Below are 12,930 nucleotides of genomic sequence, written 5' to 3' on the forward strand. Positions count from 1 at the left end.
CTCCAAACCTGGGCTCCAGTGCTGAACACTGAGGCAGTTCATGAAAACCCAGGCCACCATCGAATAGTTTAATACCCCTGATCGAACCCAAGAGTGACTTCTTCTCTTGAAGAATAAATCTTTTTTAGGAAATATAATCTTGTGTCTTTTACAGAAGGCAACAACAACAAAAAATCTATAACCTCATTACCCCATAACCTCTATTAATATAACAAACAAAAAGGAGTAAAACATGTATAAGATTTGAAAATTCAAACAATACAGAAAGGTTAAAACAGGAAGAACAATGCCTTCCTCAAGCTTGTGCATACCCTCCATCCTACCAAGACCTTTCTCCTCAAAGGTAACCACTATAAGTTACTTGTAATTCATTAAATAATATATAAGTGTATGTCTATGTGTGTAAGTGTATATGTGTGAATAAAGCTTTTTAAATAAAACTTAATATGTACAAAGGTATCATACTATGTCATGCACTTTGTTTTTTAATATCAGCAAACTTTTTTAAAATTAATTTTTCACAGCTGCATTTCACATAGTTGTTATCCTAACTAACTTTCACATCAGCAGGTTACTGTGAATATGACTGATTGTGTTTCTACTATCTGTGTCTGAGCATCACAAGGCAGTTTCCAAGAGAAGCGGGGTGGTAAATTGCTCAGCCTTTCCTGCAAGCATCATTTATTCCACAATTTATCTGCAAAGGAACAGTATCCTCAAAATAATGTTAAAAAAATAGCCATGGTATACTTCACTACAACAGAACTTAATTACCATATGTAACAATGTTTCTATGAAAAAATGGAACTGGAAATACCTCTCTAGAGGTGGAATGACACAGTGGGAAAAGTAGGGTATTAGACTCAAAATACCTGAACTTTAATCTTGGCACTGTCACTACTAGTTTTATCACTTTGAACCAGTTACTACAATTCAGCTTCTCATATGTAAAACGGAGATAATGGTATGAATTTCTCAGGCTGTTCTATGGATCCAATGACGTAATAGAACATTTCCTGGCACACAATAGGCACTGTTAAGTTCCTTTCCATTCTCCTACAAAGAGATTAGCATTTTTTAATTAGCTTCAAACTCCTGATGGATTATGGAAGATGATGGGGCAGGGAACAAATAATGGAGTAGAGATTTGGGGAGACAGGGATAGTTTTAGGTATTCTTGATGGTTAGAATAAAGAACTTAAATAGCTTCTTGATTCTGATTAGTGCCCCTGTTACTGTCTTTTTTTCCCCCTTTTAGGTACAGGAATTGGCCATCTCCTTTGCTTTACATTTCTACCATTTGCTGCTTTCATTTAGAGTCCTCCACCTCCCACTGCATAGCCAAATGCAAGACAGAATTTAGCCCTAGTTTCTCCCTCCTAAAGATAAAGGGAAAAAAAAATATCTTATATAAAAACAAACACCTAGAGATTGACTCCTGAAACAGCAGAGAGAAGACCTCAGTGAACGCAATCTTTCTCTAAAACAATGAAAATCTAGGCAAACAAACTATTTCAGAACTCCGTAATTTAATGAAAGCCACAGACTGAAGTAAAAAATCCAAAAGAAACTACTGAACCTCGATATCCTTGATAATAGCAGCAACCCAGGCACCTAAGGTGGAATATAGTTCAGATGTCACATGACTGATGAAAATGTCAGTTCCAATCCTGTCTCTACTGGTTGAGGGATCTGTGACCTTTACTTTTCCCCTCAAGTTCATCTTATTTTCTCCTTAACTATCTGTGAGAATTACATAATGTAATATGGTAACGACAACAAAACACCCATGAGTAGATAAGGAAAAGTTATTTACTTAAAAAAAAAACTTGCTAAATCCAACATTTCTACCTTACACTTGAAAGGTGCATTGTTTGCAATTAAACCATTTAAAAGCTTCAGACTTCTGTTCCAACATTGTTTTACCTATACACATAGTTATTATGCATAAAAATTTGTAAAAAAATAGTCACAATAAGGCCAAAATTGTAACTTCACATAAATCAAAGTGACAATATTGAAATTCTTCAACAAAGTATTTCTCTACACTGAGCCTTAATCTTTCCAGTATGTTTCTCAAAGGATGATTTCTACTCCTTCCTCTATATCAGTGTAAGCTGTCCCTCATATCCAGCTGCTTTAGAATATCCTTCGTTTAAACCACCAACCACATAATTATAATGCTTTTCTTCCTCTGGTTTCAAAATATCATTTTATAAACAAATTTTAACCCAAACTATCTAATCCATACTGTACTATAAATGTATAGTCTCCCAAACATATATACAATGTTGCAGCATAATGGATTTACTTGAATTTCACTTTTAAATCATCAAAAATAGTTAACGATGACTTTCCTTAATTTTAGTTAAATTGCATGGGGGGTAAACGCAAACATTAATACATGTTTTACTAAGAATAAACTCCTACCTTAGGAGACGCGGAGAGATCTCTTCCTGCAGAAACAACTGTGTTTTCATTTACTCCTCCAGTCTTTGGTGAGATGGCTGGTGGGGCTGGGGCTCTTCTTTTTACTCTCTTTTCAGCTTCCAGTTCTTGAATTGGATTTACCAAATTATTTGGAGGAGGAATTGGTTTAGGTTCATAAAAAGGATTTGATCTAAATAAAAGAAGAAATTATTATTAAATGTCTCTTAAACATAGCTTATTTCTAAAATAATATGTTCAGTTATAAAACAAGAAAATACTGAAAATAAGGAAAAAAAATCAAACCAGTGATAACCTATGATTCAGAAACAATCACTTTTAATCTGTTTTGTTAATCATTAACAATAAAATTTCCCCTTTTAAAAAGTATTTTTAAATTCTTTTAACACAAGGTTAACTCAGCTTTTATTATATACAGACCCTTAGAAAAATGTTTTTAATAATAGTAAATACTATATATCACAATCAAGGAAAAAGAAATTAGATGTGGAAATATTGATTTGTTTTTTATGCTCCCAACAACAAACATCTTTTTCCTTGCATTTCATCCCTTCCTCTGTGTTAAATTCTCTTCTCATTAGGGAACATCTTTTATAAGTTCACTCAATGAGGTTCTATTAGTAGTAAATTCTCTCAAGAGTTGAAAATACCTTTATTTCAGCTTGACACTTAAATGACAGTTTAGCTAGGTAGAGAATTCAGGCACTTTGAAGATATTAGCCTACTTTAGCCTATCACTGCTCTTTTGTAAGTCTATTTTATCTCTGGTTGCTGTTAAGATCTCTTTATTTCTGGTTTTGAGCAATTTTACTATGACACATCTAGGTGTGAATTTCTTTTAATTTATCCTGTTTCAGATTCTATATTTCCTGAGTCTGAAGATTCATGTGTTTTATTATTTATAAAAAAATTATCAGCTATTATCACTTTGATAGCCTCTTCTTTATTTTCTCCATTCTCTTCTTTAGTAAATATTATTAGATATATGTTGAACTATTTCTCTTCTTCATATTTTTACAATTTTTTCCTCCCGTGCTGCATTGTGGACAATTCCCTCACATCTATAATCTAATTCAATTTTTCTCTCTTCATCAGTGTCTAATATAATGAACTTTCAACTTCAGTAAGATATTTCTTCATATGGCTGTGTGTAAAATACCTCAGGTACAGAGATTTGAGTCATTAATTATTTAAACATATTTATAGTCTATCTGATAAATTATTTTAAGTTCTCGTATATATAATCCTGGTATTTCCTTTGTCTCCTGACTCTTTCTCTTAGAAAACTGTTTCCTTGTATGTTTTGTAATTCTAGATTATGAGTTCAGGGTTTACTGTGAGGAAATCCTATGTAATCTGAGCTGGGAGTGACTCTCTTCAGAATGTTTTATGTATTGATGTACTTGCATTTGCCAAGTACTTTAAGAGCCACTTTGTATGTTACTTTCTTGGCTTGGAGGTTCCCAGACAATCTTGTCAATATAATGTCAAATCCACATGAGGGTGGGCCTGTGCTTACAACTTCTCAGGAAAGGCTTTTTTTTTCCTCTACCTAGAGTCTAGGCCCAGGCAGAAAATCTTCCTTGTTAACTCCCTTTTTGAGTAGATAATTTTTTTTCTTGTTAGTCATTCATAAACACATGTATCTAGTATATATCATGAGTATTCTTCCTATTACACAATAAGAAACTGTTATTCTGGTTCTTGTTTTTTACTTAGTTGCATTTTTTTTTCAACGCTAGTCCAACATCCTGTGTGTACAATAACAATAGAATTTCTGAGTCTACAAACCTAAGGACCAGATCACCCAAACGTAGCGATTATAACAAGGGAATTCCACCTAAGGCATATAAGGCGTGTACCAGTGATAGCCCTCTGTTTCAACTGTGCATGTTCTTTGAACTACAATAGTACCAGACTCACTTAGAACCAATTATTAACACCTCTGCCTAAAGATTTATATATCCAGTCAGGTCAATGAGACTCTGGTTACCAAGTATATCTAAATCAGAGATGTGAAATACATCATATTTGTGAGGTTACTCGTACTCTGTACTCATGGCAACAGTTAGAATCATGTGACTCCTTCCCATTGAGCTGGAGTACAGCCTCAGAATCTCTCTCGACTTTGCTCAGGGTAGCTGCTTTTAATTGAGTGGGGTTGGCATGTACATAAAAAAACCTACTTCCTTTTCTTCCTCTTCCTATGTCTGTGCATTCAAGAGAAAAAAAACAAAACAAAACAGGAAATATATAACTATATACACACACATATATATTTGAAAATTAGCTTTTCAGACCAAAATATTCTGGCCTAGTGACCAACATACACTTAAAGTATTTATATCCATGTTTACCACCTACTGAAGAACTTGGAGAAATCAAAACAAGGAACAATGTTAAAATAACTAGGTGTTCAGAAAAAGCTGAACATTCTCTCTGAAAAGAAGTAGAAAAGGTATCACATCCAGCCTTACCAATAACATTATTAACATTTATAAAGTGGTTATGCTGTGCTAGGCACTGTTTTAAGTGTTTTACATGTATTAATTCATGTAATCCTTACAACAATCTTGCTTATCCTGCTAATTTTATTGATAGCCTCAAACAGCTGTTTTTCAAACTCTATAAGAATAGTTCAAATAGAGGTAAATATAAAGAAATAGGATAAAAACAATAACAACAAAAAATTTAACTCTAAAACTCTAGAAAAGAAAAAAATCTTCCCCCCCCCCAAAACTTACTACTTGCTAACTGATGTTAAATGTTTCAGGACTGAACAGACATACCTCAATCTAATAGAATTAATTCAGTTATGTGAATTATTTGAGTGATATTTTAAAAAATTAGTCCTGGTTAAATCTCTTTATAACAAATTTCCATAGTAGTTTGTAAGATGGTAGCTGCCACAATAATTATTAATTTATTATGTAAGTATGGCTAGTTATTTAAAAAATTGGATAAAACTCCTTACAATAGGCAATTCTTCAGTACACTTTATATAACTGAATTTAAAATTCTCAGTTGCATACAACTTTTATAAAACATATATAGTATGTATACAAAGGTATTTACATATTGTCCTTTTTTTCTTTATGTCTCTCTGCCTACTTCTAACCACTTAGGTCTCCCTCTAACTACCTGAATATTGGTATTCTTTGTAGAGAAGGTAAATGCATGTAGAAAAGGAGCTCAGATCAATTGATTTCCAAAGTTGGTTCTTGAGGCCCATATTACTAGAAACATAATAAAAATGGACATTTTCTTAAATCAATTAGAGCTATGTTTCTCAAGCTGTTTTACACTATGACATGTAGCAAAAAATAAAATTTATATGACATGCTGGAGTAAAGATAGGAAGCTGCTGGAAAATGGAGTTACTAGGGAATCAGTATCTCTGCGGACCCGCAATCCACCTGTGAGACAATAGTGTGCTAGGCACAATCACTGATTAGGTACTAAATCAGAAAAAGAAGAAGCTTCTAATTCTAAGGGCTTTGAGTGATCCTCCTTATAGATCAGAGATTCCTATCTAAAAATGAATTTCCTACTCTTTAAGAATGAACAAACTATGTTTCTATTTATATGAAGTATCCAGAATAGTTAAATCCATATAGACAGAAAATACATTAGTGGTTTTCAGGAGATGGGGGAAGAGAGGAATTGGGACTAACTACTGACTGATAGGTATGGGATTCCTTTTTTGGGGCGATGAAAATGTTCTAGAATCAAATAGTGGTGATGGTTGCACAACATAGTGAATAAACTAAAACCACTGAACTATATACTTTAAAATATGGAATTTCACATTATATATGTTATGTGAATTTTACCACAATAAAAAGTAAATTATGAAAAAAATGCCCTCCCAAATGGATTGTGTAACAAGTTACGTAATTACTCATTAATACATTTTTTAAATACTTAATATTTTTAGTAAGGAAAAATTATTTAAGGAATTAGCATAATTTTCACACACTGTTGATCATCTATGTTTCAGAGCTTCCTACATCGCTCTGAATAAAAAAGAATTGTTTTTATAAAACAGAATTGTTTTTATCCTTGTACTGTATACTTGAGTAATAGATTTGTTATACTATTAACTCACTGTTGATTAAAAATTTATCAGTTATATTAAGTAGAAAATTGGACAGAATAGTTTTAAATGACATTATTCATGGTTCATCAAATAATTCACAAGGAAAAAGAATTATAGAAAAAAATTGTAAGTTGATTAGAAATAGGATTAATAAACATACAGAAAAAAATATGAAGCAGGGGTATAGCAAAATATTGTCTTTTCTTTCCACTCTGAAAATGTATATTTCTTTGGAAAAGCAATCCAAAGTTATTAAAATGAGAGTGTGTAGCTTCTCTAAATAAAATTCAATGACAATTTTCCTTGAGAAACTGACATACGACAAAATCAGAAATGAGTTCATGCTGTCACTTCATAAATGTTTTGAAAATTATTGCTTTATAATTTTTCATTTTTGCTACATAAACTGAAGGGCTGAACTAGTCCTAAAGCATGAGAAAACTGAGAAATCCACATGGCTGGTAAGTGTAAAGGACACGTGCTAAAAGCACTGAAGGGTGTATACTTTCTCCTGGTGCTGATGGATGGGCTGAGGTTCTGAAGGTTGTTTTATACATCAAAGGACTCGGTGCTCTTTTCTGGGATAGTTTTAGGTCAGAGGATACAGGAAGAGTTTGGTAACGAAAGATGAGTCATATAGGCTTTTCACCTGATGAAAGGTCATATATAAGTTTATTATTGTAGTAAACAAATTTTGGAAGATTTCTACTACTGAAGTTGGACCTAAAAACTTTCAGAGAAACAAGAGGAAAAATATCAAATAAGCAATTAATATAGAGTTCTTCCTGAACTCTCACATTAGTTGATGAGCAATCTTTAGAATTTGTGTGTATATTCCTATAAAAAAGCTGGAGTGTTTATCATCAGCTCCCTCAGGTAACCTCAGATGATTGAGCAATTTAGAATGTTCTTTATTCATGGGAAACTTGTAAAGACTGTGACTTTCATGTGGAAAAAAGAATAGTCAAAAGGAAACACCCAGTTATTCTGATTTTAGTTTTTATAAAGGCATTTTAAAAGTTTAAGCAAACATCAGATGTCTCTTTAATTTGTTAATAGGAGAGAGCTGGGTGTGTGTGTGTTGTGTAATACTCAGACATCTTGGAATGACTGAATGCTTGTACTTAAAGTTTGCATTTACATTCAAATACTCCAGGTGTGTGGCTATTACTCAGCACCTACACCACCCATGAGAAATTTTATTTTGATCACACATTAGCTATTTCAAAGAAAACAAAAAACTTTAGCAAGAGTTGAGCCAACTTCTTCAACCACTGTATGCTTATTAATTAGTACTGAGATATCAACCTGGTTTTGGAATAACATGATTATGATGTAATTCTACATACTTATAGGAGGTTAGAAGGTTTTTAGGTTTTATCAAAACCTAGCCATGCCCATGGAAGTATGTGGCACATGTGAGAGCCATTAGCCACCTGTTGTAAAATGGGAAAAGGTTGAGAAGCAGTTCAAGAGCAATAGAAAACATGTCAACTACCTCATTCTTTCAAACAAGTCTTTCAAATACTTGAGTTTGGTTATTATAGTTCCCTTAAATTATCTCTTTTCTTTTTTTTTTTTTTTACGGTGACATTGGTTAACGAAATTAAATCATCTCTTTTCTAAGTCAAACAGTCCCTATGTTCTCAATCACTGTTCATTTGATGTGGTTTCTGGACATTTTAATGACTCTTGCTCTACTCTGTTAAAGCTTTGAATCGTCAACACCCCTTGGTATGTGCAGCACCTAGAAATAAAATACTGCTCAAAATAGCAGCTAGCCAATGCTCAGGGGAGAGATGACATTTCTCTCTTCATACAAAGCAACTGTTCCCAACTTCCATGCATCAGAGGAGTCTTCCTACTATTACCCTCTCAATGTATATATCCCATAGTTTAGAAGATTTTCCTACTAAACTGTATTTTAAAAGAAAGAATAATTTTTCCAAAATCCAAATAATATTAACACAGTAAAATTCATGTATTTCCAAGGAAAGCAAAGACCCATAGAGACTCACTATAAGTAAACATGTAATTATTAATCAGATTTTTGAAAACGATAAATATTTTATAGATCTCCTTTAACCCATACCAATTTTTTCATCAGAGACCTGGAGGACTAAGATTTCCAGGCTTTGAACCACTCACATGACACAATATTTTTGTTAATAAAGTTAAAGATTGTTAGTGTTTCATTTTTTTTCTTTCTTTAAAAAAAAATAGCTTTAGGTATAATTGATATATACTAAATGGCACATACTTAAAAACTATAATTTGATGAGTTTTACATGTGTTCAAGTGTGAAACCATCAGCACAATCAAGATGACATTTTTCCATTCCTCCAAAAGTTTCCTGTATCCCTTTTAATCCATCCCTTCTTCCACCTCCAATCAAAGGCAACTACTTAATGATTTGCTTTCTCTCACTATAGAGTGTATTTTCTAGAGTTTTAAATAAATGGTATCTACAGTATGTACTCTTTTTTAGTCTGGCTTCCTTAACTCGCATAATGACTTTTACATTCATCCATGTAGTTACCTATATTAACAGTTTGTTTCTTCTTTATTACAGAATAGTATCCCATTGTAGGGATAGACCACAATTTGTTTATCCATTTACTATTGATGGACATTTGAGTAATTCCCATATTTTGCTATTAAGATAAATAAAGCTGTTAAAATATTCATGTATAAATCTTTTTGTGGATATATACTTTCATTTCTCTTGGGTGAAATAGTACCTAGAAATGGAACGTCTGGGTCAAATGATAGGTTTATGTTTAACATTTTAAGAAACTATCAAATTTGTTTTCTAAAATGGTTGTACCATTTAGAACTCTGAGAGTTCTATGAGAGTTCCAGTGGCTCCACATCCTTGACAGTATTTGGTATAGTCAGTCTTTTAAATTTGAGCAATTCGGTGGGTGTGTAGTGGTATCTTATTTGATTTTAATTTGTATTTCCTTGATTACTAAGATTTTTAGCATCTTTTCATGTGCACATTGGCTATTCTCATATTTTCTTTTGTGAAATGTCTGTTCGAATCTTTTTCCTCTTTAAAAAAAGTTTGTCTTATTATTGAGTTAAAATAGTTCTTTACATATTCTTGACAGAAGTCTTTTGCCAGATATGTGTTTTACAAAGAATTTCTGCCAAACTGTGACATGCCTTTTCATTTTCCTTAATATTTTTTTAAAAGAGAATTAGTTCTGACGAAGTCCAAATTAACAATTTTTCTTTGACTCTTTGTGCTTTTGCATCCTATTCAAATTTTTTTGCTTAACCCAAGATCACTAATATTTTCTCCTGTGCTTTCTTCTAGAAGTTCTAGTGCATTACTTCTTATTTTTAGGTGTATAATCTATTTTTAGTTAAATTTTGTATATGGTGTGAAGTAACAGTTGTAGTTCTGTGTGTGGGGGGTGGTATATGGACATCTATTTGTTCTAGAGCTTTTTGTTATCTATTTCTAGACTTTCTCATTCTCTTCTATTCACCTATATGCCTACCTTTAAGACAACACCATAATGCCTTGGTTAATGAGTCCTGAAACTAGGTAGTGTAAGTCCTCCAACCTTATTCTTTTTCAAAATTATTTTGGCTATTCTAGGTCCCTTGCATTTACACATACACTTTAAAATTAGCTTATAAATTATTATAAAAAATACTTCAAAATTTTGATTGGGACAGCACTGAATGTATAAATCAATTTGAATCCATGGTCATAGTATCTCTCTCCATTTGATTTCTCTCTCTAATTGCTCTCAGCAATGTTTTGTTGCTTTCAGCATACAGTTATTGCATATATTTGTTCAAATTTATCCCTGAGGGTCTTTTCCTTTTTTCTTACATTTCAAATATGGTGTTTTAATTTTTTTTTTTTTATTTCTGGTTGTCCATTGTTACCGTAGAGAATTTGTTACCGTAGAGAATTTGTAGTTGAATTTGTATATTGATCTTATATCCTGTAATATTGCTAAATTTACTTTTTAGTTCTGGTAAATGTTTTGGAGATTCTTTATGATTTTCTATATAAACAATTGTCATCTATAAAAAAAAAATAGTATATCTTCAGAGAAACGCTATGCGTAAGAAGCTTAAAACAGCATTCTTCAATTTCCCCAGTCTCAGGCTTTATGCAAAACTGTCTTAACTGTCATTTGTTAAGACTGTCATTTTACTTCTACACATCATAAAACACAGATTATATTATTGTTTAAACTTTAAAGTCAATTATATTTTAAAGAGATTTAAAAAAATAAGACAAGTATTTTATATATTCTATATATTTGCCATTTCCTGTGCTCTTCACTCCTTTGTATAAATTCAAATCTACAAGTAGTGTCATTTTCTTTCTGCCTGAAGAGCTTCTTTTTAACTTTTTTTTGCAACACAAATCTGATGGTGATGGGTTATCTCAGCTTTTGGATATCTGAAAATAGCTTTTTTGGGATGGGGCAGATAGAAATTTTTGTTGACAGGTTTTTTGTTTTTGTCTTTGTTTTCTTTCAGTACTTATTAATATCAGCCTAGTCTCTACTGACTTGAATTGTTTTCAGAGAAGCCTTGCTGTGGTTTTCTTTGTGTCTCCTGTCCTTGAAGTACATTCAGCTTCTTGGACATGTAGGTAACTACATGTAATTAAATTTTTAATTTCTAAAACATTTGGCCATTATTTCTTCAAATATTTTTCTGTCCCCCTCATCCTCTTTCCTCTTCTTTGGAATTTCAATTACACATATGTTAGGAGCCCTTAAAGTTGTCTCACTGATCTTCTGTTCGATTTTCTTCCCCCCCCCATATGTTTCAATTTAGATAATTTCTATTGTTATATCTTTATGTTCACTAATACTTCCTTCTGCAGTATCTAACAGGGGTTAATTCTATCCAGTGTATTTTTCATCTCAGATTTTGTATTTTTCATCTCTATAAACAGGATTTGGACTTATTTTTAATATCTTCTATGCTCATGCTTTCTTCTACCTTCCTGAATATCTGGAACATATTCATAATAGTTATTTTATCACACTTTTCTATTGATTCCATCATCTCTGCCATTTCATCTAATTACTGTTTTTCCTCCTTATTCTGGGTCAGATTTTTCTGCTTCTTTATATGCCTGATAAATTTTTTATTGTCAAACATTGCAAATTTTGTGTTTTGGGTGGATTTTTTGATATTCCTTTTAGTATTCTGGGGCTTCGTGTGGGATGCAGTTAAGTTACTTGGAGTCATTTTGATTCTTTTGAGCCTTGCTTTTCAGCTTTATTAGGCAGGCCCAGAAAAGGCTTCAATCTAAGGCTAATTTGGCCCTACTACTGAGACAATACTCTTCTGAGGACTTAACTTGATGTCCCAAATGTTAGGAAGTCTTTCTTCTCTGGCTGGTAGAAATGCAAATGATTCTTCACTCTGGATGAACTCCAGAGATTTGTTGTCAGATTCTTTGTTACTTATACGCATGCTCTGATCAGTACTCAGCTAAAGACTCAAGAGGAACCTTCTATAGCTCTCTGAAACTCTATGAGTAGCTCTCTTCTCTCTGATACTTTGTCCACAAATTCTAGCTCCTCAGTACCCCCAAAGTCCAAACTCAGTCTCCTCAACACAGACATATTACATTTTATTATGCTTTGCTTTACTAAACCTTGCAAATAGAGTTTTTTACAAATTTAAGGTTCGCAGCAATCCTGTGTTGAGCAAGTCTATCTTGCCAAAAAGACTAACTTGCTGAAGATTCAGATGATGATCAGCACTCCTTAGCAATAAAGTACTTTTAAATTAAGGTATGTTCATTGCTTTTTTTAAAAATCATAATGCTATTCCACACTTAATAGTCTACAGTACAGTGTAAACATAACTTTCATATGCACCGAGAAACCGAAAAGTTCATATGATTCGCTCTATTGTGATATTTGTTTTATTGCCGTGGTCTGGAACTGAATCCACAATATCTTCCAGATACACCTGTACTAGGGCATTTAGGTTCTCTCTCCCTAAAATGCAATTGGAAGCTCTTTCCCATAAATAAAGCTTGGACAACTGTAGGGCTCACTTTCTTTGTTTCTGTTCTCTTGGGGATCACTGTCTTGTTCTATTTGTGCCTACTGTCGAAACGGTTATTTCATAAGTATTCAGGTTTTTAGTTAAGACAAGAAGCTATATCCAGTCTGTGTTACTCCATCATGGACAGAAGTGAAAGTTTTGCTGTTGCTTTTTAACCCACTCAGGGCCACAGTCTGTAGCCACACAGGTAGTACACTGCACAACTTCAGAACACAACGAGAACACATCCTCCTCCTATCCCCACCTTAGATTTGAGTAAAATGGCAGGTCTAACCATCCTGATTATTTATATTGAGCTTGTGGTCAATAAACTTGTG

At 32.8% G+C, this 12,930-nt stretch overlaps 1 protein-coding gene across 10 annotated transcripts in view; it reads right to left on the reverse strand.

Annotated features, from left to right (window-relative positions):
- The window catches only part of EHBP1 (EH domain binding protein 1), a 308,554-nt gene that overhangs the window by 150,701 nt on the left and 144,923 nt on the right, over window positions 1–12,930 (reverse strand). For all 10 annotated transcript variants that reach the window (XM_025045116.1, XM_025045115.1, XM_025045113.1 and 7 more), the window contains one exon: window positions 2,431–2,620. In XM_025045116.1, coding sequence (XP_024900884.1) covers window positions 2,431–2,620 — 190 coding nt within the window. The remainder of the gene's footprint in view (window positions 1–2,430; window positions 2,621–12,930) is intronic.

Source organism: Pteropus alecto, unplaced genomic scaffold (genome assembly GCF_000325575.1).
Source record: "Pteropus alecto unplaced genomic scaffold, ASM32557v1 scaffold131, whole genome shotgun sequence".
NCBI classification, from domain to species: Eukaryota; Metazoa; Chordata; class Mammalia; order Chiroptera; family Pteropodidae; genus Pteropus; species Pteropus alecto.